This window comes from Heptranchias perlo, chromosome 33 (genome assembly GCF_035084215.1).
Source record: "Heptranchias perlo isolate sHepPer1 chromosome 33, sHepPer1.hap1, whole genome shotgun sequence".
In the NCBI taxonomy this organism is placed as follows: Eukaryota; Metazoa; Chordata; class Chondrichthyes; order Hexanchiformes; family Hexanchidae; genus Heptranchias; species Heptranchias perlo.
The window spans coordinates 18745200-18770826 of record NC_090357.1 but is presented as its reverse complement, the minus strand read 5'-3'; the positions used below and the strand labels follow the sequence as shown (position 1 = coordinate 18770826).

At 40.5% G+C, this 25627-nt stretch overlaps 1 protein-coding gene across 1 annotated transcript in view; it reads right to left on the bottom strand.

Moving 5' to 3' along the window:
• jhy (junctional cadherin complex regulator) overlaps positions 1 to 25627 on the bottom strand; it is a 69832-nt gene that overhangs the window by 28857 nt on the left and 15348 nt on the right. Inside the window, exons 3-4 of the mRNA XM_067971035.1 lie at positions 24160 to 25228; positions 335 to 454 (exon numbers count right to left, since the gene is read on the bottom strand). Of these exons, the coding sequence (XP_067827136.1) occupies positions 335 to 454; positions 24160 to 25228 (1189 nt within the window). The remainder of the gene's footprint in view (positions 1 to 334; positions 455 to 24159; positions 25229 to 25627) is intronic.

Below are 25627 nucleotides of genomic sequence, written 5' to 3'. Positions count from 1 at the left end.
GGAACAGCAAGTCTGCCAAGGATCACAGCTGAAGGGGAGATAGTCTGTAAGGGGCCCCAAGACATCACTGCTTTGATACCATATCCAATGCGTCTTCTCACTGTTCTAACTACAACAGACTGCAGACTCCCTATGTGATCAATGCCATATATTCTGTGCCTGAGGGCAGGCAATTATTAAAACTATTCTTGTACACATTCAAAATATCACATTACATTTACAAAAACATCAATTTTGGATGTTAATGATTAGTTTGATTAAAAGTTTTAAATCATTATATTGTGAATGTCATTTTTACTGCATATTAAATGGTCAGAATTGTAAATAATCTAACCTGTAACCGCTGTGCCCTTTGCTTCCACTTCATTTCAATATTGCAGTTCTCCTGACCACCCACAGGATTCTGGATAGACTCATCAGTCGTTGTGGTCTTGGAACTTTTAGCAGTAGACACCTTTGAAAGTAAACAAATGCCAGTGTCATTGACAAAGTTTGAGGATATAGAATCTAATATATGCTGAAAATGATTTGAAGATACACAGTACAGTATTTATCTATATATTATTAAAATCATCATATCTTCAGTTAACATTGAACGCCCTGTTACATTTTTCATAGGATTTTCCCATTAAGACTGTCTGTGACACCAGAAAACATTAGGAACTCTTTTGTGTTTGCATGCAGTTCTAGGCTGACAGGCATGGGGCAGTTCTTTTTGGTTTCTCAGCCTCCAGTGCGCCACCCATCTTGATAAAGATAAGTAATGGCAGATAAGTACTAAATTGTACTTCTGAATGTATTGTTTTAATCTAGTTGTTAACATTTATCTTGATGGCCTTCCTACTCTGCTATTTTGTCACACATAAAATGATTTTTTTTTGCCTCCCATTTGCTCCCAATACTTTCTCAGTTTCTCCTGTTTGCCACCACTAGGCCTCCCATTTTGCTCTGTAACAGGCATCCTCCACTTCCCAAGAACTGGATTCTTCTTACTCTTCCCGTTCTTGACTGTTGTCGATCAGCACTGCTGCACACATGCACTGTTCAGGTCAACCTCCACTCAGTTCAGCCCTGCCTGGCCTTTGCCATTCTCCATTTGCCACTCTGCAGCCCTAAGCCTGCTGTCAGCCCCTGGTGACACGTGGCCCTCAACCCATTCTACAATTTTTATCAGCCACTCTTTTCAATTGGGTAGTTTTCAGAGTTCCAATCGCTTCACCACAAAGAGCTGGTCAGGGCCCTCAATCATGTCCTGGCCCTCAATTCAATCAATGTCCCAACACCATACAGGACAAAGCAGCCCGCTTGATTTGCACCACGTCCACCACCCTAAACATTCACTCCCTTCATCACTGGCGCACTGTGGCTGCAGTATGTACCATCCACGGGTGGACTGCAGCAACTCGCCAAGGCTTCTTCGACAGCACCTCCTAAACCCGCGACCTCTACCACCTAGAAGGACAAGGGCAGCAGGCACATGGGAACAACACCACCTGCACGTTCCCATCCAAGTCACACACCATCCCGACTTGGAAATATATCGCCGTTCCTTTATCGTCGCTGGATCAAAATCTTGGAACTCCCTACCTAACAGCACTGTGGGAAAACCTTCACCACACGGACTGCAGCGGTTCAAGAAGGTGGCTCACCACCACCTTCTCAAGGGCAATTAGGGATGGGCAATAAATGCTGGCCTTGCCAGCGACGCCCACATCCCATGAACGAATAAAAAAAAATCACAGTAGCCCTTTGAAAGATTTTCTTCTCTCCAACTTTATCGGCCAAAATGGGGAGGGACAGATATAAAGAAAAATTCCAAAGAAACATAAACAGAGAAATAGAGCAGATAGTACAAAAAGAAGGGGTCCAGATGGGTGAAAGGGATTGAGGAGAGCCAGAAATGGGGGAAGAGAGAGAAAAAACAATTCAGAGAAAGGTAGACATCTTTGCCACCATCTCCCCATCTCTCTTCCCTGCTCCCCCTTCCCTCTCCAATCTCTTCTTGCCTCCTGTATTGCTCTTCTCCCTCGGCCCTAGTCCAGTTGTCCCCCATGCTCTTACCCCATTCAACCTGAAGACTACACCTGATCTTCAATCCCTGTGCGCAACGCCACAGGACATCAACTAGTCAGAGAGAGAATAACATATCATTCCACAGGCTTGGGCTCACCTAACCACCACTTCTGACTTACTCCATCTTTTACCCTACTCTTTTCAACTTGGGCTCACTTTCCATCCCACAGCTTCTGCAATCGACATATCATCTGCTGCCATTTCTGCCACCTCCAAAGCAATTCCATGACCACATACATCTTTCTTTCCCCTCTCAGCTTCCCAAAGGGATTGTTCCCTCCACAATGCCCTGGTTTCAATGCCTTATAGGGGCCATTGGAGGCCACCAAAGAAAAGGCAAGCTTTTTGGTTTCCACTTACCTTGATATGAAGGCTGGAGGAGCAGGTCTGTTTCTCCTGGTTCCACAGTAATGCTGCGGGCTGCTACCAGACTGCACTCGATCCCTCTCGTGCACCTCCTCCCCTCCCAGGACTTACCCGCTAGCCAGCTCGGCATCCCAGCCAGCCGATTTTCGGAAGTGCTGGATTGGTGAGCAGCATCGTGATGCCCGACTGACGTCCACAGCTCGCCGACATAATGGAAATGAGGCTCAAGGCCTAATTTGGGGCGAGTCTCCGGCCTCTGGATTCGGGCGCACATTTTCAACCCTTCCCCGCTGGAATCCATTTTCTCCCCCATAGACTTCAAGCTGTACATTGAAGGAATTATACTGATGCATACTGAGTAATTCTGCACACCACATATACTCAGATTTCAGTATCTTAGGGATTGCAAGCACAGATCTAGTTGATAACTCCCTTCTGCTGACAGAGTGGTAGCTCTGGGAAAACTATCAACTTCAAGCCCAAGCTTTTGAGATCGGTTGATCCCTCCAAGTACAAATCTTAATGAAGATATTCACAGAGATGAAATCATGTTATTGTATGGTATTGTATTGATGTATTTGAAAATTTTTGAGCTATTTGATTGATTTGCCTTCTTCTTGCTAAAAAAATTACACACAAATGAATCACAATTTTAAAAATTGCATTTCAGCCATTGAAGTGGAAGAAATTTGAATAGGAACCACCAGTCAAAGTCTGAGACAGAAATTTGCAATTTATATAGATGCAACACCTTAAGTGTGACAAAGGAAGTGTGATGGGCAGGAAGTACATTCAATTGTATCAATTTTACAGTATTATTTGTGGATCTCCTTTGGTACTGTTCATGGTGAGTGGGAGCATATGCTATGTAATATAAAAAAAGAAAAAAGAAAGACTTGTATTTATATAGCACCTTTCACGACCTCAGGACCTCCCAAAGCGCTTTACAGCCAATTGAGTACTTTTGAAGTGTAGTCACTGTTGTAATGTAGGAAACATGGCAGCCAATTTGCATACAGCAAGGTCCCACAAATAGTAATGAGATAATGACCACATAATCTGTTTTTCGTGATGTTGGTTGAGGGATAAATATTGGCCAGGTCACCGGAGAGAACTCCCATGCTCTTCTTCGAATAGTGCCATGGGATCTTTTACATCCACCTGAGAGAGCACATGGGACCTTGGTATAATGTCTCATCCGAATGACGGCACCTCTGACAGTACGGCGCTCCCTCAGTACTGCACTGGGAGTGAAAGACTAGATTTTGTGCTCAAGTCTCTGGAGTGAGACTTGAACCCACAACCTTCTGATTTATGGCGATTAACATAATAAACATGCAATTTCAGTTAATGTACTACGTGAGTGTTAGGAGTGTTTTTGGTTTCAAATTATGTGATTACAACCACAGTTTTGTGGAAATTGTGGAATTGTCTTATTTATTATTATTTGTTGCTTTACTTAGGTACTTAATTTTACCTCACAGCTCTTTGCAAAAGCCCTGGGCAAACAGCAGGACAGTAGTAAGATGTTTGCAGTTCTAGGTAGATAATTTGGCAGTAATGGAAGGTCTTGGGTTTAGGTAGTACTGGGGGCAGGTGCTGGGTTTGGTAGAACTGAGTGGAGCTGGACAGTACAGTTAAGATTTGTCAGGATGGGAGAAGATGATTCTCGTATTTTAGGTGCCAGGGTGCTGTGGCCAGGATTTGAGAGTATTAGGGGGAAAAGTATCAATGCGCCTGAACTTGCACAGAGCGGCGTGGCAACGATCGCTGCAGCTCCTGTGATATAAATTAACGACTATATTTAGTGCGGGCTCTGTGGCATCGACTTGCATGATTTTGAACTTTTAAAAAATTGTGCGCAATCAACTCAGCCTCTGAGCAGGGTAAGTTGATGCGCATGGAATGGTCTGTGAGAATAGAAGACATGCCCACAAGATCTGTCAGGAAGAGAAGTCACGCCCACAAGCAGGCAAGCTTAATATTCTGGAAGTCATTGTAAACAAAAATTTTAATTTTATTTATAAAAAGCCAAATAAATAATTGAATTAAATTAGTGTGACGGAATGGAAAAGCAAAAAAAAAATTATTTTTTTTAATTTTTAATTAAAACAAGGAGTAATATGAGACTCCACATTTTTGAAATTTAATTTTTGGTTTGGCAGTCATAAAGAGTTATTGCGCTTTTAAAAAGCTCTTAAAACTTAGTTTAGATCTGGAATTTTTAGGCATACCTTTTTAAGTCATAGAATCATAGAAGTTTACAACATGGAAACAGGCCCTTTGGCCCAACATGTCCATGTCGCCCAGTTTATACCACTAAGCTAGTCCCAATTGCCTGCACTTGGCCCATATCCCTCTATACCCATCTTACCCATGTAACTGTCCAAATGCTTTTTAAAAGACAAAATTGTACCCGGCTCTACTACAGCCTCTGGCAGCTCGTTCCAGACACTCACCACCCTTTGAGTGAAAAAATTGCCCCTCTGGACCCTTTTGTATCTCTCCCCTCTCACCTTAAATCTATGTCCCCTCGTTATAGACTCCCCTACCTTTGGGAAAAGATTTTGACTATCTACCTTATCTATGCCCCTCATTATTTTATAGACTTCGATAAGATCACCCCTTAACCTCCTACTCTCCAGGGAAAAAAGTCTCAGTCTATCCAACCTCTCCCTATAAGTCAAACCATCAAGTCCCGGCAGCATCCTAGTAAATCTTTTCTGCACTCTTTCTAGTTTAATAATATCCTTTCTATAATAGGGTGACCAGAACTGAACACAGTATTCCAAGTGTGGCCTTACTAATGTCTTGTACAACTTCAACAAGACATCCCAACTCCTGTATTCAATGTTCTGACCAATGAAACCAAGCATGCTGAATGCCTTCTTCACCACCCTATCCACCTGTGACTCCACTTTCAAGGAGCTATGAGCCTGTACTGCTAGATCTCTTTGTTCTACAACTCTCCCCAATGCCCTACCATTAACGGAGTAGGTCCTGGCCCGATTCGATCTACCAAAATGCATCACCTCACATTTATCTAAATTAAACTCCATCTGCCATTCATCGGCCCACTGGCCCAATTTATCAAGATCCCGTTGCAATCCTAGATAACCTTCCTCACTGTCCACCATGCCACCAATCTTGGTGTCATCTGCAAACTTACTAACCATGCCTCCTAAATTCTCATCCAAATCATTAATATAAATAACAAATAACAGCGGACCCAGCACCGATCCCTGAGGCACACCGCTGGTCACAGGCCTCCAGTTTGAAAAACAACCCTCTACAACCTCTGTCTTCTGTCGTCAATCCAATTTTGTATCCAATTGGCTACCTCACCTTGGATCTCGTGAGATTTAACCTTATGTAACAACCTACCATGCGGTACCTTGTCAAAGGCTTTGCTAAAGTCCATGTAGACCACGTCCACTGCACAGCCCTCATCTATCTTCTTGGTTACCCCTTCAAAAAACTCAATCAAATTCGTGAGACATGATTTTCCACTCACAAAACATGCTGACTGTTCCTAATCAGTCCCTGCCTCTCCAAATGCCTGTAGATCCTGTCTCTCAGAATACCCTCTAACAACTTACCCACTACAGATGTCAGGCTCACCGGTCTGTAGTTCCCAGGCTTTTCCCTGCCGCCCTTCTTAAACAAAGGCACAACATTTGCTACCCTCCAATCTTCAGGCACCTCACCTGTAGCTGTCGATGATTCAAATATCTCTGCTAGGGGACCCGCAATTTCCTCCCGAACCTCCCATAACGTCCTGGGATACATTTCATCAGGTGCCGGAGATTTATCTACCTTGATGCGCGTTAAGACTTCCAGCACCTCCCTCTCTGTAATATGTACACTCCTCAAGACATCACTATTTATTTCCCCAAGTTCCCTAACATCCATGCCTTTCTCAACCGTAAATACCGATGAGAAATATTCATTTAAGATCGCACCCATCTCTTGTGGTTCCGCACATAGATGACCTTGTTGATCCTTAAGAGGCCCTACTCTCTCCCTAGTTACTCTTTTGCCCTTTATGTATTTGTAGAAGCTCTTTGGATTCTCCTTTGCCTTATCTGCCAAAGCAATCTCATCTCCCCTTTTTGCCCTCCTGATTTCTCTCTTAACTCTACTCCGGCAATCTCTATACTCTTCAAGGGATCCACTTGATCCCAGCTGCCTATGCATGTCATATGCCTCCTTCTTCTTTTTGACTAGGGCCTCAATCTCCCGAATCATCCAAGGTTCCCTACTTCTACCAGCCTTGACCTTCACTTTATAAGGAATGTGCTTACCCTGAACCCTGGTTAACACACTTTTGAAAGCCTCCCACTTACCAGACGTCCCTTTGCCTGCCAACAGACTCTCCCAATCAACTTCTGAAAGTTCCTAACTAATACCATCAAAATTGGCCTTTCCCCAATTTAGAATTTTAACTTTTGGGCCAGACCTATCATTCTCCATAGCTATCTTAAAACTAATGGAATTATGATCACTGGTCCCAAAGTGATCCCTCACTAACACTTCTGTCACCTGCCCTTCCTTATTTCCCAAGAGGAGGTCAAGTTTTGCTCCCTCTCTAGTCGGGCCATCCACATACTGAATGAGAAATTCCTCCTGAATTCACTCACAAATTTCTCTCCATCCAAGCCCCTAATGCTATGGCTGTCCCAGTCAATGTTGGGAAAGTTAAAGTCCCCTACTATTACCACCCTATTTTTCTTGCAGCTGTCAGTAATCTCCTTACATATTTGCTCCTCAATTTCCCGTTGACTATTTGGGGGTCTGTAGTACAATCCTATCAAAATGATCTCTCCCTCCTTATTTTTCAGTTCTACCCATATAGACACAGTGGGCGAACCCTCGGATATATCCCCTCTCACTACTGCCATGATGTTCTCCCTAATCAAGAACGCAACTCCCCCTCCTCTCTTACCTCCTGCTCTATCGTTCCTATAGCATCTGTACCCTGGAACATTGAGCTGCCAGTCCTGCCCCTCCCTTAGCCATGTTTCAGTAATAGCTATAACATCCCAGTCCCATGTACCCATCCATGCCCTGAGTTCATCTGCCTTGCCCATCAGACTTCTTGCATTGAAATAAATGCAGTTTAATCTAGACTTCCCTTGGTCTTTGCCCTGCTTTCTCAGACCATCTGTCCGGTCATGTTCTGTACACTCTCCCTTACTGCCTTTTGTTTCTGTCACCACTTTACTTCCCACTGACTTCCTGCATCGGTTCCCATCCCCCTGCCACATTAGTTTAAACCCTCCCCAACAGCACTAGCAAACACTCCCCCTAGGACATTGGTTCCAGTCCTGCCCAGATGCAGACCGTCCAATTTGTACTGGTCCCACCTCCCCCAGAACCGGTTCCAATGGCCCAGGAATTTGAATCCCTCCCTCTTGCACCATCTCTCAAGCCACGTATTCATCCTAGTAATCCTGTCATTCCTACTCTGACTAGCCCGTGGCACTGGTAGCAATCCTGAGATTACTACCTTTGAGGTCCTACTTTTTAGTTTAACTCCTAACTCCCTAAATTCAGCTTGTAGGACCTCATCCCGTTTTTTACCTATATCGTTGGTACCTATATGCACCACGACAACTGGCTGTTCACCCTCCCCCTCCAGAATGTCCTGCAGCCGCTCCGAGACATCCCTGACCCTTGCACCAGGGAGGCAACATACCATCCTGGAGTCTTGGATGCGTCCGCAGAAACGCCTGTCTATTCCCCTTGCAATCGAGTCCCCTATCACTATAGCTCTACCACTCTTTTTCCTGCCCTCCTGTGCAGCAGAGCCAGCCACGGTGCCATGAACCTGGCCGCTGTCACCTTCCCCTGGTGAGCCATCTCCCCCAACAGCATCCAAAACGGTATACCTGTTTTGGAGGGAGATGACCGCAGGGGACCCCTGCACTGCCTTCCTACTCTTCCTCTGTCTGTTGGTCACCCATTCACTATCTCCCTCAGTAATTTTTATCTGTGGTGTGACCAACTCACTGAACGTGCTATCCACGACTTCCTCAGCATCGCGGATGCTCCAAAGTGAGTCCATCCGCAGCTCCAGAGCCGTCAAGCGGTCAAACAGTAGCTGCAGCTGGACACACTTCCCGCAGGTGAAGGAACCAGGGACACAGGAAGGATCCCTGAATTCCCACATCTCCCAAGAGGAGCATGACACGGGTGTGGGATCTCCTGCCATGACTTAACACTTAAGTGTAATTAGTTACTTTCCAGCTGGGCGGACGAGCAAGTTTGCAACTTTTCAGTGATTTCAATGATTGCAGCATGCGATGGCCCTTTAATTCACAGCTGTCAAAGTGTCGGTGAACCATCAGGAGCAAGTTCACGATTTCCGCATTTTTGTGCGCATGTGCAAATGCGGGAACTTGCTCCTTCAATTAGCCATAAAAAACTAAGAGTGCTGTTGAGCTCCTCCATTATTTCGGGAACAATTTCTGCTCCATCATGTCTTAACAATTGTGATCGGGGGGCTGTAGGAGCATTGGGGCTGCTCATTTGTGGAGGATGACCTCGGAGTGTGGAAGTATTGTGTGGTGAGATTTTGGGATGTGGTAGCACTGGGAGGACGCTTCTTGTTTTCTTGGAGGACAAGGGAGAAAGGTCTCAGAGTTTGGGAGCACTGTGGGGTCGTACAGTGTGAAAGTAATGGAGCATCCGTTTGTGGACAAGGATTGGGAGAGGGTGACATGTCTGAGTACTGGGAGAGCTTGCTCCCTCCAACTGTAAGAAAGTACTGTCTCCTCAAGATCTCTACCCCCACCGATAACTGAATTATGTACTCTTCAATAAACAGTGCCAGAGAAGGTATACAAGCTACAAAATGAAAACATCAACAGAGGCCCAAACAAACCTCACTATACCACAAAGAATTAAAACACAAAAGCAACAGTACAGAAAAAGCAACAAGGAAAACAAAAGCAAAAAAGCCAAGCTAACTTTACAAAGCACATATATCCTCTCACACACATCACATATGAAGTCACTGACTACCTACATAAACAACCAAAATTTCATCTCACAAAAACACTGCACAAACTACATCACTATTTATCTCTACCATAGTCGAACCACACCACCTACCACCCTACCTACACCCTATATAAATCCCAAGTCTTCATGAGCAATACTACAGGACACCTACTAATTATATATAGTTAATAAAGGACCTTTTGTTCATGAAGTCGTGCATTTGACAAAATGTAAAGCACCCGGACATTAGCACATAAAATCAAAGGTTAGCATTATATATGAAATTGCATAGGAAAAAAAACTATTTAGTGAGGTAACTATGTCAGAATTGAGTCCAGTATAAAGGCCTGAGAATACTACTACTATATTACATACAAGACATGTTTACTGGATAAAAATCAAGCAAGGCAAATTAATTATGTGAAAGGTCACAGGGACACTCAATTTGAAGGATAAAGAGAGTGCTTAAATAAAGCACTTCAGGAATGAAGCAACAATGATGTACTTTTAGCCATTCTTCAATGATTCCCATTTTCAGAGATGAATGGTGCACATTACAATGATGTTAAATGGAAGCAAAATTATTGCTTTATAATGAAGGTCTGACTACAAATCTCACTTCAACGTGAACGTAAATTGTACTTCTAATACCCACTGGATCTATGATGTGAATTGTGTAGCATTTAAACTTCAGGAAAAGAATATGGGCAAAAATGTAATTTCCAACCCGCCACCACCACCCTCGCTCCCCACCACCCCCAACCCAAGTTCAATGCCAGTAGCTTTGCATTTACTACAAACACAATAGGGGAAAATTTTAACTGAGCAGGATTCAGGTTAGCAGGGAACGGGATGAGCGCCAAACGTGCCCGACCTTGGCAGTGAGGCCCAGGCGATTTTAACTCCTGGGCATCATCTGGCATGCTAGCTGATGAGTGGGAGCAGAAGTTCAGGTGGCAGGAAGCCGCTGACTGGCACTAAAGGAAGGCTTGTTGGCAAAGAGGTAAGTCACAGGGAGGGAGTTTCAGGAGGGCTCATGGAAGGGAACGGGAGTCCAGGGCTGGACTCTAACCCTAACCCTAAACTTTCCTTGTGTGGCTTGGAGGAGCACTCCTGCTCCCCCTGGCCCCATTAGGAAAGAAAAAAAAACGTACATTAAATGCGTTTTCTGGCCCGAGATCTTCTTCCCGCTGTCTTCAAAAGGCGGGAAAGCTACAGAGACATCCCCGCTCAGGGCTTGAGTTAAAATTGCAGTCGGGGCGCAATGACATCATTGGACTCCGATCTGCACATTTCAAGAAGGACCTGCTAGCTTTAGCCAGATGCCCATGGCGCCTGATCAGAAGAGCAGGTTACCAATGGAATATGGTGGGTTCCAGGTGGGACATCGGCAGGTAAGTCACACAGTCAATTCTACTATCCACCTGCCCGATTTCTGTAGGGTTAAAATCACCCCTAGCAAAAGTAAATCACAACAAAAATTCCCATTATCAACGGCAAAATCTGGACTCCAAATTCAGAGGACCTGAACTGGAATCCAGCTTTGACTGGCATTCAAACTCCATTACTCACAATGGACATGTTTGGTCATTTCTTCATAGGGCCTTTAAATGGAGCAGTTTCTCCCAAGGGTAGATTGTTTGGAAATATACAATGAAGAGTCCCATCCCTCACTATGAAAGTGCCTGTTATACAGTCATAATATGCCACTACCACAGCATGCAGCAAGAAGACCACAACATGGGTACATAACAGGAAAGTGCAACGATTCCAAACTTAAAGCTGCAATGCTCAAAAATGTTACATTTAAATAAGATATAGCCATAAATAAATTTTCTAAAAGTTATATATTGCTGAGTTATCTTAAAGCAGTTGTGTCAAATTAGTACATCAAAATCCTGTGCAAACATAGCTTTTCAGGATTCTTCTTTTGCTAAAAGAAAACTAATGTTCCGTAAGAGAGAACAAGCAACTGGATTCATTTTATTACTAGTATAAATAAAAACAGCTGTAACACAGGAATTTTAAGGAAGACATTAAAATCAGTCAAGTGAATATCGTTGCCTTTTCTAGTGCTACAGAAGGCTACGACCTTTCACCAAAATAATCCACAATCCATTATATTTTGTGCCACAGGTGCCAGCTGGTTATCAACTGAATTGGGTTTTGAGGGAAGCAAAATCTGTTTGGCTAGATAATGTGAGCTTCTTTGTTGTGTGTCTAGTGTATAACTGTTAAAACTTTAGAAAGTTTGTCAAAGGACATTGTCTCTATGTTTGGACAGTAGTCTTGAAACTGACTCTCACGCAATAGAATGGACAGGCCCACTGCTTGCGCTTCTATGGTCGGTAAAGGAGCTAAGGGACACTCAGCAGAAATGTCTCCTAACATTATAAACTGTTGATTTCTTAAATATAGTTATGTAATTATTGCCAGATATAATTTTGAAACCAACAGCCAATGGGCATAAAAATTGAGTATAGTCCTGCAGTAAACTGTCCTTTGGTCGAATGTAAATCCAATGTGGTGCCTCATTATATTTAACAGAATGATATATTACATGATGGACCCTGCCACAATATATGCTCTTGATAAATATGTAAAACATCATCAAATCTGGTTACACAAGTAAAGTACTCTGAAGAATGAAAAGAATTTAATGATGCCTTTACATGACGGCATTCATGTAAATTGAAGTGGTTTCAGATTTGAATTGGTGCAAAAACACAAGTCAAAATTGGAAATCAAATTTCCAATCTAACAGACTGCACAAAAGATTGAGACCACCTGCAGAAAATACTCTCCCACCACAGGGATAACTTCATCCTGGTGCAAAAACCAAGTTAAAAAAGTTGCATTTGAATATTTTTTAAACAGTGGAAGGCAGCCCATGCTCTCACTGGCTCTCTCCTAATATTAAAATGTAACTGGCTAACAAGAAGAGCTCTGCACATCCCTGCTTGTACGTACATATAGAGCTTGTCACTGGGCAACGTCTGGCACACAGCCAACAGCAACTCAGATCTGCTGGCTATGCATTGCACTCTATAAGCATTGCTCAGAGACCAGTATCTGCAAAGTAATGACACTCTTAAGTTTTACATAATGAATTACCTTAACATATCACAACTATATTATTTCCTGGTAATCATTTATGACACCACTGTCAGTAAAAACCAAGAATGTAACTCAAAATGTAATAAACCTCCTCACTTTCACCATCACTATGTATATCTCCCTATTTTATAATATACTGGGTAATCTCCAGTGGCAGTGCGCACGGGTAGTCAAGACCAATTTGAATTTTCAGGTTAAACATGGTTAGAGAGTGGGGGTGGGGGGAGAGTAAAGGGAGAGAGGAAAGGGGTAGGATGGAGGGGAGAGAGGAAGGGGAAGACAGTGGGAGAGGAGGGAGAAGACAGTGGGAGAGAAGAGTTTAGAGAGCAGGCAAGGGAAAGGAGGATGAATGGAGGCGGGAGGAATAGAGAGGAGAGGAATCGAGAAACGGACGAATCGGAGGGGATGGAGGAGAAGAAAGAGGAGGAGGGTGGAATAAGCTCTGGTGAGATGCTGCAATGCATCCTGTACGATAGTACATACTGTAGCCACAGTACGCCGGTGGTGGATGGAGTGGATTTTTAGGCTAGTGGATGAGGTATCGATCAAACTCAGTGCTTTATAACTGAACGGTGTCAAGCTGCACCCATTCGGGTAAGTGGAGAGTATTTCATCACAGTCCTGATCTGTGCATTGTAGGTGGTGGAGAGGCTTTGGGGAGTCAGGAGGTGGCCCATGTGCTGCGGAATACCCAGCCTTTGACCTGCTCTAGTAGCCACAGCATTTGAGTTGTGGTCCAGTTGAGTCTGAATGGTGACCCACAGGATGTTAATGGTAGGGGATTCGGCAATGGTAATGCCATTGAATGTCAAGGGCAGGTGGTTAGGCTCTCTCTTGTTGGAGATGGTCATTGCCTGGCCGCTTGTGTGGTGCGAATGTTACTTGCCAATTATCAGCCTAAGCCCAAGCTGTATATGGGTATGGACTCCATTGTGAATGGAGCTGAACACTGTGCAATAATCAGTGAATTGTCCTGCTCCTGACCTTGGGAGTACTTGATGTGACACTGGTTGTCCATAGTGGATAAGTATTCAGCACATCAGCACTGGCATGTCTCATTCTAATAAGCACAAAAAAAAATCACCCAAGAAATTTAATCAACCTTCACTACAGAAGTTTATGTTAAAACACAAGTTTTTGAGAAACTTTGATCGTAGCACTTATATTTGTGCTAGTGCATAGAACATTACGTTATGATGAAAAAGAACAATTTGACATTCCCCTTCAACTTGAAAAATGAATGAAGTGAAAATTGATTGCATTGTATCAACATTACTCAAATAGAGCAATTTCTACTGAGCGTATTATTTTCAGGCTTTAACTATTAGTCCCTGGTCAATACCAATATTCTACAAACCCAACAGCTGAATACTATGTTGAAAAGGACATTTTACACACTGATTGATTTGCTGTTATCCCCCCATTAATAATTACTGAAATAGATAACAACTCTAACGTTTAAATAATTTTGTAGCTGTTTTAATGGATGTCTCTCATTTAATTGTTGTTTCCTTGGCTTTAAACCACTTTAGTGCTTGTCAATAAGTAGAGGGTTCTTCACTCTATGCAGCTAATCTTAAAAGGTTTTCTGAATAAGGCAAGGTTACATAACATCTAACCGTAGTTGGTTAGAATACCTGGTTTAAAAAAAACTAGAAACTGCATCAAGTTTTCAAGTATTCTTCACCTATTTTATATCAATGGAAGATGGAAAGGTGGCTTCTGACTAATCAGAATCAATAACTGGGCTAACATATACAGGTTTGTTCTTTTCAGTGAAATAATACTATGGTTAAATAAGTTTACAAAGCCAATTCATCCCTCATATATGATACGATCTTTTAACGTGGTCTAGCCTACATATGTGTATATTCAAGAATTCTAAAATGGATCACTAATTAGCTATTGCAGGTAATGTGCAATATTTGACCACATCACCATTGCAACAGATTAAGCATAATTAGGGAGTTTATATGATTTTATGCAAAGCATCTTTGCAATGCACTAGAATGCTCAACGAAAGTTAAAAACTTTTATGGCTGCACATCTCAGTATAACTTAGTCATAATTATAATTTTTCCACACATAACTAGTAGATATCCCATGGTAAGTGAAATTGTGTACTGTTTTATAAGGATAGGAGTGCTGTACCATTGAAGCTACATTGTATTGTTGTGTTGATAGACCACAAAGTTTAATTGTTGTTAAATAAAAAGAGCCTCGGATTAATTAGAGTTTCATTGTTGTTTGGCGAGGGAATTGTCCAAGTCAGTAAGTTTTTTTTAAAAAAGCACTGAAATGACTCAACTGTTCAACCTACTCTATTGGATGAAATCTACACTATGTTCAGCATTTCAAAATACACTGTAGTCACAACACAGAGATAAGTACACTGCAGAGGCTGCATCCATTGTAGGTGTTGATTGCTCAGAGACGATCACAACATAGTCCTCATTATCTCTTTCACTGTGAGGCAGGCCTCAACCTCTGCCCACATTTCTTACAGCATCTTTTATGAGCTATTCTAATAATACCAATCAAATTGAGAAAATGATCAAATGAAATTACATTTTGAGCATCATAAGCTGCGTAATGTTCTTTCTGTTAAATCGAGTCCGTAATTACTTCTCTACAGAGAATATACAACAAAGCTAGCAATCATGGCATGTTATTATCCTAGGCTAGGGTACAGGAGTCTGCAATAGGACTTCAAAGGCTCACGGTTGTTGAATTGCATTTGGCTGTTATTGTGGGAGCTTGGGCAATCTTGATTAGATGTTCATACTAAGGCAAAGCATGCTGCACAGAGAGCCCAAGCCTTTTGGTCTAGAGCCAATGAGCCATTAATAAATTGTACATTATGTCTTCCCACTTTGAAGTGAGGGTTATTGGGAAGGAAAGGAACTAGTTTAAGTGCAGCTGAGATAGATGTGCAGCTACTTCTGTTATCAAAAGAAGTCAACAGGTTCTCCTGGGCTAACATGACTGGCAAAAGTTGCTGCTTTATCAAACACCAAATTCATTTTTTATAGATTGAATATCTTGCTCATATAGTGCTAATAAATTGATTTTATAATCACAGTTATCTTTCTTTTGAAAGTAACTTAAAAAGCCAAATTAACTTACGTAAACTGAAGCAATCACATAGCAAAAATAAATGTTTGCTCCATATGGACAACTTTAAAGAAAAATCTGTAGAGACAAGAAACAATTGTTTAATATAAGTAATTAGTATTGTAGGACTTAATTGTTACTGTTAATTTTATTCTGTTGCAAGTAGCTCCTTAAAACAGGCTTTAGAATAATTACTATTGGGCACTAGCAAAATGTCTTCTGAAAACATTGGAGCCTTCTCTGAGTATCTTTCAACATTTAAGTGTTACTTGGATTCCAACATCAAGTTGCACAGTGGCATTCAATAGAATAGATGGTTACTGCCCGCTGATTCTCCTTTCAAATAATTTTATTCTGTTGTCATTGAGTAGTACAAAAATGTAAACGTATCATCAGATCACAGTAAAATAGCAGAGTAAATGCTGCTTTGTAGGTTACACAGTACTTGTAGATACATACATTGAGGGTCCGGGTCCTATACAATTACATAATTCACACTTTGGTGGGGTTACTAGTTGGCAGGGTCAGGATCGTTCACTGCTGGAGATCTCAGGGCACATAGGGGAGGGGGATCACAAGTTTCAAGCACTGGCTTGGGACTGTACCTGGCATTGTCATCTCAATGCTGTAATTACTGAGTTAACTTCACTCACTGCTATTACAGCACACAATGCATTGACTGCTGGTGATAAAATATGACTTCCAAGGGGTGTAGAAGCAATGAGGGTTTATTATTTTGCTAATGTCAGGAAAAAGGTTTCTACAGCCCACGATCCAATATTTTATCACCTTTTGACAGTAAATTGGAGTGCACATCAAATGTTTGTTGTTTGTGAAGTGACTATACCCATATAATTAGAAATACTACACATTAGTTCCTCCCATCCAATGCTTCAGAGTTGTATTGATCCATGCAGATCAGTAAATTTTTTTTTAATTATTGAAAAACCAAAGTGAAGGGCCTAGGAACATACTGCAGCACACTACCAGGATTGAACTTTGGGGAAGGTCTAAACTATAAAAGGCCTGGATCTCCACAATTACTCCAACAGTTCTGGGGGACTCTGACAAACCATTTGTGGATAGAATTCAGAAGAAACAACTGCAATCTATACAAACACAGCATGATGATGCACATCCAGTGCAGTATTTTGAATTGACCCTCTCTCAGTATACTAGTGAATACTGCACAGCAAATGCTCCACTCTTCCACTGTAGTTACTATATCCAGGTGTCTCTAACCACGCAAGCTCACCAAATTAATGGATAGTATTGTGGATTATAAAGCTGGGGTAATCTTATCTTCACTGGGAGAAAGAAAGGCAGAAGTGCCACCATGGAACTTGCAATCTGATATTTTGCACATAATGTTGTACCTGAAGAAATAAAAAAGAAAAAAATCACCACTTCGCAAAGTGATCTTCTTACAGCAATTCGTAAGGCACATTATCTTGTTATAACTTAAGACTCATACTGAGCCAGTAACAAAATTCTCCACCTTCTACGAATGAGGAAATGTCTAGAATGAATCAGACAACAGAATTTTCTGAGATCAAGAATGTTTTTGGAATAAAATGACAAAAATAAAAGCAGTACTTCTCCAGTAGGAAAGGGATTTAAGGTTAGTTTCATGCACTGAAGAAGTAAAATTCTTAACAGTTAATGAGAAGATGGAAAAAAACTGGCAGAAAATGCCTAATTCCCTTAACCCCATCCCTCCCCACAAAACTGAAGTTTGAAGTAGAGCTTAGATGGAATTCAGAACAGACAAATGCAATTGATGGCGGCCCTAATTTTGACTTGCGACCCCTTTCTCTCGACAACTCCCCCGCCCCCCTCACCCCACCCCCCTCAATCCTCACCCTAATTTCATGTTCCTGATCAAAATCAATCGTTCTAAGAAGTCACAGAGTAGACTCCTGTACAATTAAAGTAACTGGGCCTTATGAAGGAAATAGAAAATTCTAAGCTTTTCATTGTAATGAACAAGAACATTTTTGCTGGAGGGGGAAGAGGGGAAGCTGTACGTTATTTTCTGACACACTTTAAGGGGCTGCAGTGCATCAGCCCTTTGGAATGGAGATGTTAATATAGTTGGATTGGTTCCTGAACTGGCATAGAGAAGGTCAGATTGTGTCTGAAAGCAATTAGAAGTAATCTTCTGTCCTCCCAAAAAAACACCAGTTCGAATACCTATTGCCATGAAGCATGCAGGAAAAATGATTGGATCCTTCTTTTAGAAAAAACATTGTTTGCTGATTTGGCCTTTTCTAGACACAAACGAAAGGGTTACAAAGAAGCAGAGTATAAAATAAAGTATAAAAGAAAGCACCTAATTAACCCTCCTAAAAAGGTTAAAATTACACTCATTAAAGGTCAACCAATTATTGATATCACCACGGATAAAGTAAGTAGAGGGCATTGAAAATATATTTTTACGTTACATTTATTTTGAGTTGATTTGGCCTTATTTGTACCAAATCAATCTTTAAGTGACACACTAACATGCTTAAGGTCTATAATTGTTATAGAACTAGTGCCATCTTGCAAAGAAAAGACATACAAAAACTATCTAAACATGCTGATTTACATATTAACATTATATGATGTTGTATAACTGTACTCTTAATATTTTCATTTTGTAATCAATCTGGGTAACAGAAATTAATCAAGCAATCATATTTGGGTTTTTTATGACAAAATTTGGTTCCAAGGTCAAAAAATGTAAATGGAGACTCGAGAAGCATTTTGCAAAATTGGCTGCAAAGTAGCAGTGATGAAGTGCTATATTGTACATGGTAGTTCTGGTATGAATGAATGACAAGATGAAAGGCAATTTACTGACTAACATCTGAGTTGGCCAATCTAGGAGAATACAACAGTCTGTATATGTCCATTTTATTGTGAGGATTCTAAACAGCTGCATATATAAAAGCTATTGAAATCAATGCAATGTGTTTTCTTTTGTACAGTGCATCGAGCTGGCAATTAGTTATTGCAATGCAGCAATACAATTAATCTACAAAATGATTCATCTATGACAATGTGAAGTAGCTTTCATCACTTCAAATATTGAAGGTTAGATACTGTGAGTCCTTGCTAAAAAGCCTGAATGATTGTAGTTTTGGTAGGAAATTAAGGATTGCACATCAATTGATATGTGCAGAACCACAGGCACACTGCAATGTTTTCTTACAACATTAACCATAATTGGTACTTGAATATGCACATATTGGTGATAGAGGACATTACCGCACTGCTGGGCACAGATGGAGGCCAGAAACAATAACCTCAGGTCTTTAGCAATAGAAATAACTGTGGAAATTCTCATATTCCTTCATCTTCCTATAGTGATTATGACACCAATAACGAAGAAAAGATATAAAAGTGTCACAATTCTGCATCAATAAGAAGTCAGCTCTTCAAGAGATTTTTCGAGGAAATCAATGGAAATGAAAATTGGACGGCTTCCATAAGAGTCGGATAATGTGCTCCACCAGTTTACCACTAAAAGTGAAAATTACCCCCATAATCTTTAGTTGATTACTAAGTACGGTTAAAAACGGCAGAAAATGCTGAAAATACACAGTGGTCCTGCCAACAATTACAAAGAAAACAAAAATGTTTCTGGTGAGGACCCTTTGTCAAACCCATTCTAATAAAAGAGACTCCACGGAAAATGTTTGTGCTTATCTCTTTTAATGCTGATTGACCTACTCTGCATTTCCAGCATTTTCTTGTTTTTATTTCAGATTTCCAACGCTTTATCTTTTTAGTTCTACTAAATAATTTCTTTTTGCACATAATTGCATTTTGTCTAGAATTTAGAATGGGCTCTGTAAAACATAAACTTATGACTTAGCGATGTGTCCACATCACACTGTCCCGCAAAGATCTGAAAAGGAGAGCAACATGAGGAGTCTTGCTAATGAGATATTTGCAGAGAGAAATTCCTTTAAATAAAAGAAACCATCAGTATTTTCAGATCAGACACGTATTTTGAGAAATGCACCATTAGACTTATTAGTACAGTACACTCCTTCTCCTAGTTAATTAGAGAAGTTTAGTAAGGTAGTAATTACCCATATAATATATCCTCAAGAACCTAGTTACCCTCTTACAAAGCCAACCAACCTCCTAGTCAGCTTTCCTCAGTTGGGAAAGATCACCATGCTACTTGTTTTCTTCCCTTTGCACTATTTAGTGACCAAGATTTTAGTCTGTTATGTATTATCCATTTTTACTCCTGATGGCATTGGGTGGTGTACACTGCTGCAGATAGATTGTGCTAGTATTAACCTAATCATTAAAAAACAGATTTACCACTGAGCTGCTTCCAGTCAATGCAAGTCTAATGTTTCTAAGTTGCAAACATAATCCTATTACTTTTTTATATTAAAGGTTGGAAATGAAACTGCAATATTTGCAAATACTTTCACACATTCACAATAAATGATTCAGTTTGCTATTTTAACAGAAGTGTTAACCTGTTTAAATCTGATTAATGCCTCCATCAAATCACAGACAAATTTCATAAGAACATGTTAAGTGTTTGTATGCTAATATCAGACATTGTAATTTCTAGACTTAATTTAGCAGGTGATCATCCATGCCGTTGCTCACAAAAAAAATCTCTTATTGTAATTGCTTTTTACTCATCATAGAATCATAGAATCTCTGCCACCCTAATATTTTCTGTCTCCCTTACTCTGTGCTTCTCTTTTCTATATTTCTCTCTCTGTATCGCTCTCACGTTCTTTTCTTGTTGTAGTCTCTGTATTTATTTCTCTCATTCGTTTTCTTACTATTTCTCTCCATTAATCTCTCTCTCTCCTCGTCTTCTCACCCTTACAGAGACCTGGAGCTAGACTCAGAACTCCAACCCTTTGATTTCTGCAGAAATGTCTCATCTCTCCCTGGGTACTAAGGAGGGAGTGGGGGAGTGAGATCTTTGACAGTTACATAGTCTGAAAATTATTTGAATTTATTCTTAATACTTTGCTGTCCAAAATCCAGTAATGATGTATTATATAAATATATATATATATGCAGATTTACAAACAGGTGCATGAACTCAGCAAAGAAAAGACAGTAGCCAAAATGCTTGCGCTCTCATTGAGATGTAATTAATAAACTTAAAGTGAAAAATGAGAAAGAATAAAAATATGGAGAGATACAATGAAAGAATATATAGATAGCATCATGGCATATCTTGTATCTTTCTAATATGCACTAGACTATTTACTATATAGAATATTATACAGAGGTACAGCCCCAATTTAATAATTTGACCCAGTTTATCACAGTAAAAAATGTTCCAGCATCAGCACTAAGTGAATAGATTAATGAGTTGTAACAGGCGTTTTCTATTCAGCACCCATTTCCATAAATTCTGCTCACCTAGGATCTTTTGTTTCTTCAGCCACTGAAAAATACGACTGGGTTATCAAGGGAAAAATTGTACCATTATTGTCATAGTGAAGCCAGATGCTGAGATTATTGTATAATTGAGAAAGAAAACAATTATGGCAGACTGATTATCAAAAACCTGGGAACAGCAGTGAGACTGTAGTACAAATGAAAGATCAAAATGCTGCTCAGACCGCAACTGTGCTATGGAAACTACAGTATGCAATATATTTGTTATATATGATTACTAAAGATGTCAGCATTTTGAATTATCTTTGTCAATCTCTATTCTTTTCTGTACATTTTTGATATATAAAGTTAAATCAGCCATTCCAGTGTTTTGGTAATTTGTCCCATGCAATTCTTTTAAGATGTTTTAATAAATTTTGTGAGTAGACAAAAATAAATATAATAAAATGATATTACACCCATGGATCAGTCTCTGTGAGAATCAGTATAAAGAGTAGTTCCATTCAATCGGTCTACATGGATTGATACTGGGTCTTAGTATTAATACAACATTAGTTATTCGTACGTTACAAGATTTTTACTTAAGGGCTAGACTGGATATCTCACCTACTCTATTATGCATCCTCTAAGAAATAATTGCATCAAATAGGGACACAGTCAGGAATTTATCTGGGATCATCAACTCTGACAGCACTTAAAAAAGTCTCCTCTGGTCCTTGAAACATTTCTGTTCCTAGCTAGCTCCAACTCTTGCCACTGCACTAACAATACTCAAGTTCTGCTGCTGATATGGATAAGTCCCTATAAATGGACCAGCACGAGAATGCTACCAGTGCTCACCTCTGACATTAGCTTTTTACTACAGATGTCTTGGACTGACTTCTTTTGTGTGCTCTGCTTTTTTCCCTTACAGCAGTCAAAACTAAGTTAGTCCTCACTGAAGCACAGAATAAGAACATAATGTTTTATCAACATTGCATCATCTGAGATAATTACATGGGTACTAACTTTCCAAGCAATCTGAAAAGCAGGATACAGTTTTAGACTTTTAATATTGGGATTTAGAAATTCAACACATCAACTTTACTCGCATTCAGTACAAGAAGCCTAGAAATTTCACAACATTCCCTAATATTGTAGCTACCTGTGCTTTTGATTAGACCATAAAATGTTCAAAATCCACTCAAACTATTGCAGTTTTTTTTACAATTGCTGTAGTACAGTACATACAAGACATGGTATTTCTGGTGTAGCTCAATTTTGTTCCCTTCAAATAATTTTTTTTCTGGTATCTTATTGTGATTTTATTAAAATGTCAGTTTGGGCTCAGTGATAACGATCTTACTTCTTCAATATGTTACTTGGAGGGAAAGTCATTTCTGATCTTCCCATTTATTAGATATTTGCAAGAGTTTCTTGTGATATTTCATGTACTGTAGTGCTCTCTAGTGTCTGAAGGTTGTCATTGTACCCTATAACTTTCACTATCATATATAAATAATAAGGATAACAGCAACATTGAGTTAACAGTTTCAGAACAAATTCCCTTCACTATTCAGCATTAAAGGTTAATTTATTTTGTAATTCTTCTGTTTTTTTTTTGAAGAATGTATGCAGCAATGTAATAATAAAGGAAGTGGCACTCCTGCTACTCCCAAGAAGTCCACTGCTTTCAATGTCAGCAAGTTGACTCTATTCCCCAAGAAGCACATCCACTAGGGAAAGTAATAATAGGCTCACTACAAGTGTGCTCAGAATGCAGGTGGAATTGACAGCATTGAGTAAGAAATATTTTGGGGTTTTTGTTTAAGTACAATGGGCGCTAAATTGGGCCATGTAGCGCCCGTTGTTTCGGCGCTACACGGCCTCTCTGATGCGCACGCATGTTTCCTGCATGACGTGTGCCAGACGCCATCTTGGTATAGGAGTTAGCGCAGGCGCAGATAACAAATGCTGGAATCATGTAAAGTAGGGAGCAAATGGCTTCAATCAGTGTGCAACGCTGATTAAAAGTGATAGACACCATTTTGGGACTTAACCCTCAACTCAAAGCACAGTCTTAACCCCGACCATCTGAACATTTCTTAGAGTGCCTAGAGGACCCCCCCACCAGCGCTATTTAAAGGGACCATGCAGGATTTACAGGCTAGTGGCTGGATTATTACTTCTGGCTGCCGAGACATTCGTAACCGTTTTTGGAGGTCTCCTAGACTTGAATACTAGGACACGGGGACATAGCCTAACATTTAGAGCCAGGACGTGCAGGAGTGAAGTGACGGAAATGCTTCTACACGCAAAGGGTGGGAAACATTTGAAACGCTCTTCTGCAGACGGCAGTTGATGCTAGCTCACTTGTGAATGTTAAATCTGAGATTGATGGATTTTTGTTAACCAAAGGTATTAAAGGATATGAGGCTAAGGCGAGTATATGGAGTTAATTCACAGATCAGCCATGATCTCATTGAATGGCGGAACAGGCTTGAGGGGCTAAATGGCCTACTGTTCCTATGTTCCTATGAAAGTGCTTAAATCCTGCATTGTGGCACATTAAGCACATTGGGGATGGTGAAGGCCTCAGTGTTCCTGTGCTGTGTGGCTTTGGAAAGCTTGATATTGCATTATCGTCCCCTAAGTGTTCAACTAGTTGGTGCTCATTCTCCAAAGCTCCAATGAACAAAATTTCACTAAAATTAATGGAAAAGCAGTTGGCACAACATCTGCCTTGTAAATATACACAAGTAGCTACAGTGTCCATGCATCATTGACAAGAAAGATACAAGGAAAGCGGCATGACAGAGAATTTGGACATCCTGAATGAGAATGCCAGGAACAGAATGATGGTATCATGCAGGTGATCTTCGTGGCTGTTAGCAAGGAGGAAGTGGATCTGGAAAAAAATTATTCTGGGAAAAAATGTCCTATCTCCTATGGCTAGAGATAACTTGTTACCTTGATTATAGTAACTATATGAGTAATACCGACCCCAGACTGAAATCATTATTCACAAAATCATCAATAGGTTTCTGATGTTGGTAAAAGTGTGATACAAGATATTAATAGATTAAGTGAATGGTCAAAAAGCAAACATTTTACTATCACACCTACCTTCTGTGTACTTTTAGCCTCCTTCTTTTCGCTATATAATAGTTGATACGAGGTCACTTTGCGTGCGCCCAGTGTTTGCTTATTACGTTCCACAATATCTTCCTGCGATTTTACTTTTGTTTGCAATTTCCTGTCATGAGAGCCCACAGGCTCCTTGTGGTATTTCACACTATTTATGCTCACTTCGCTACATGTTGACTCATGCTCCCAGTACTGCTGGTATTCTTTCTGATAGTGATCATTCAAATTTTCATAGTCATCTTCTTCGTCGTGATATTTATTTTTCCCACAGTTATCTTGGAGTACTGTTTCTGTGATTTTGTCTGTTCTGGTTTTCCTATGGTTTTGCAAATCACTCTTATTGGTTTTATCATAAGATCCAAGAGAATCAAGAGATTCACATTCTACTTGGGTGCTATCTTCAGATGTACAATAAGGAGACGGTAGTCTTTTCCTTTTAGGTTGTTTCTCTACATTGTTAGCATTTTCTCTCAAACTAAATCTAACTTCTTGAGATTTATTTGTTTGCCTTTTCTGTTCCAATAGTTCTAGGTGTTCATATGCATAATCATTCAACTTTTCATGGTCATCTTCTTCATCGTGATATTTATTTTTCCCATGGTTATCCTGGGGTACTGTTTCTGCAATTTTGACTGTTCTGCTTTTCCTATGGTTTTGCAAATCACTCTTATTGGTCTCATCGTAAGATCCAGGAAAATCAAGAGATTCACATTCTACTTGAGTGTGAGCTTCAGATTTACAATAAGGAGAAGGTAGTCTTTTTCTTTTAGGTTGCTTCTCTACATTGTTAACATTTTCACTCAAACTAAATCTAACTCCTTGAGATTTATGTGTTGGCTGTTTCTGTTCCAATAAGTCGAGGTGTTCATATTCATGGGATCTTCCAACATTTTTCTCCCACAGGTCATTCGACTCTTGGAGCGAGTTCTCCAGTGAATCATTAAGATGTTGATGCACTTTCTTGGACATAAGAATCTCTGCTCCCGCTCTGGTATTCCTCCAGTTGGGATTATACCGCAGGCTGGCGTATCTGTCACTGGATTGATGGCTGCAAGAATTTTTTTTAAAAAATCAATTGTAGCATAAAAACTTGTTGACCAAAAAAATTTATAAAAAATATCCTATTAATCTATCTTCAGTGGCAGCTGTGGCTCAGTTGGTAGCACTCTTGCCTCTGGGTTGTGGGTTCAAATCCCACTCCAGAGACTTGAGCACATAATCCAGGCTGACACTTCAGTGCAGTATTTAGGGAGGGCTGCACCGACGGAGGTGCCGTCTTTCGGATGAGATGTTAAACCGAGGCCTCATCTGCACTCTCAGGTGGGCGTAAAAGATCCCATGGCACTATTTCGAAGAAGAGCAGCGGAGTTATCCCCGGTATCCTGATCAATATTTATCCCTCAACCAACATCACCAAAACAGATGATCTCATTGCTGTTTGTGGGAC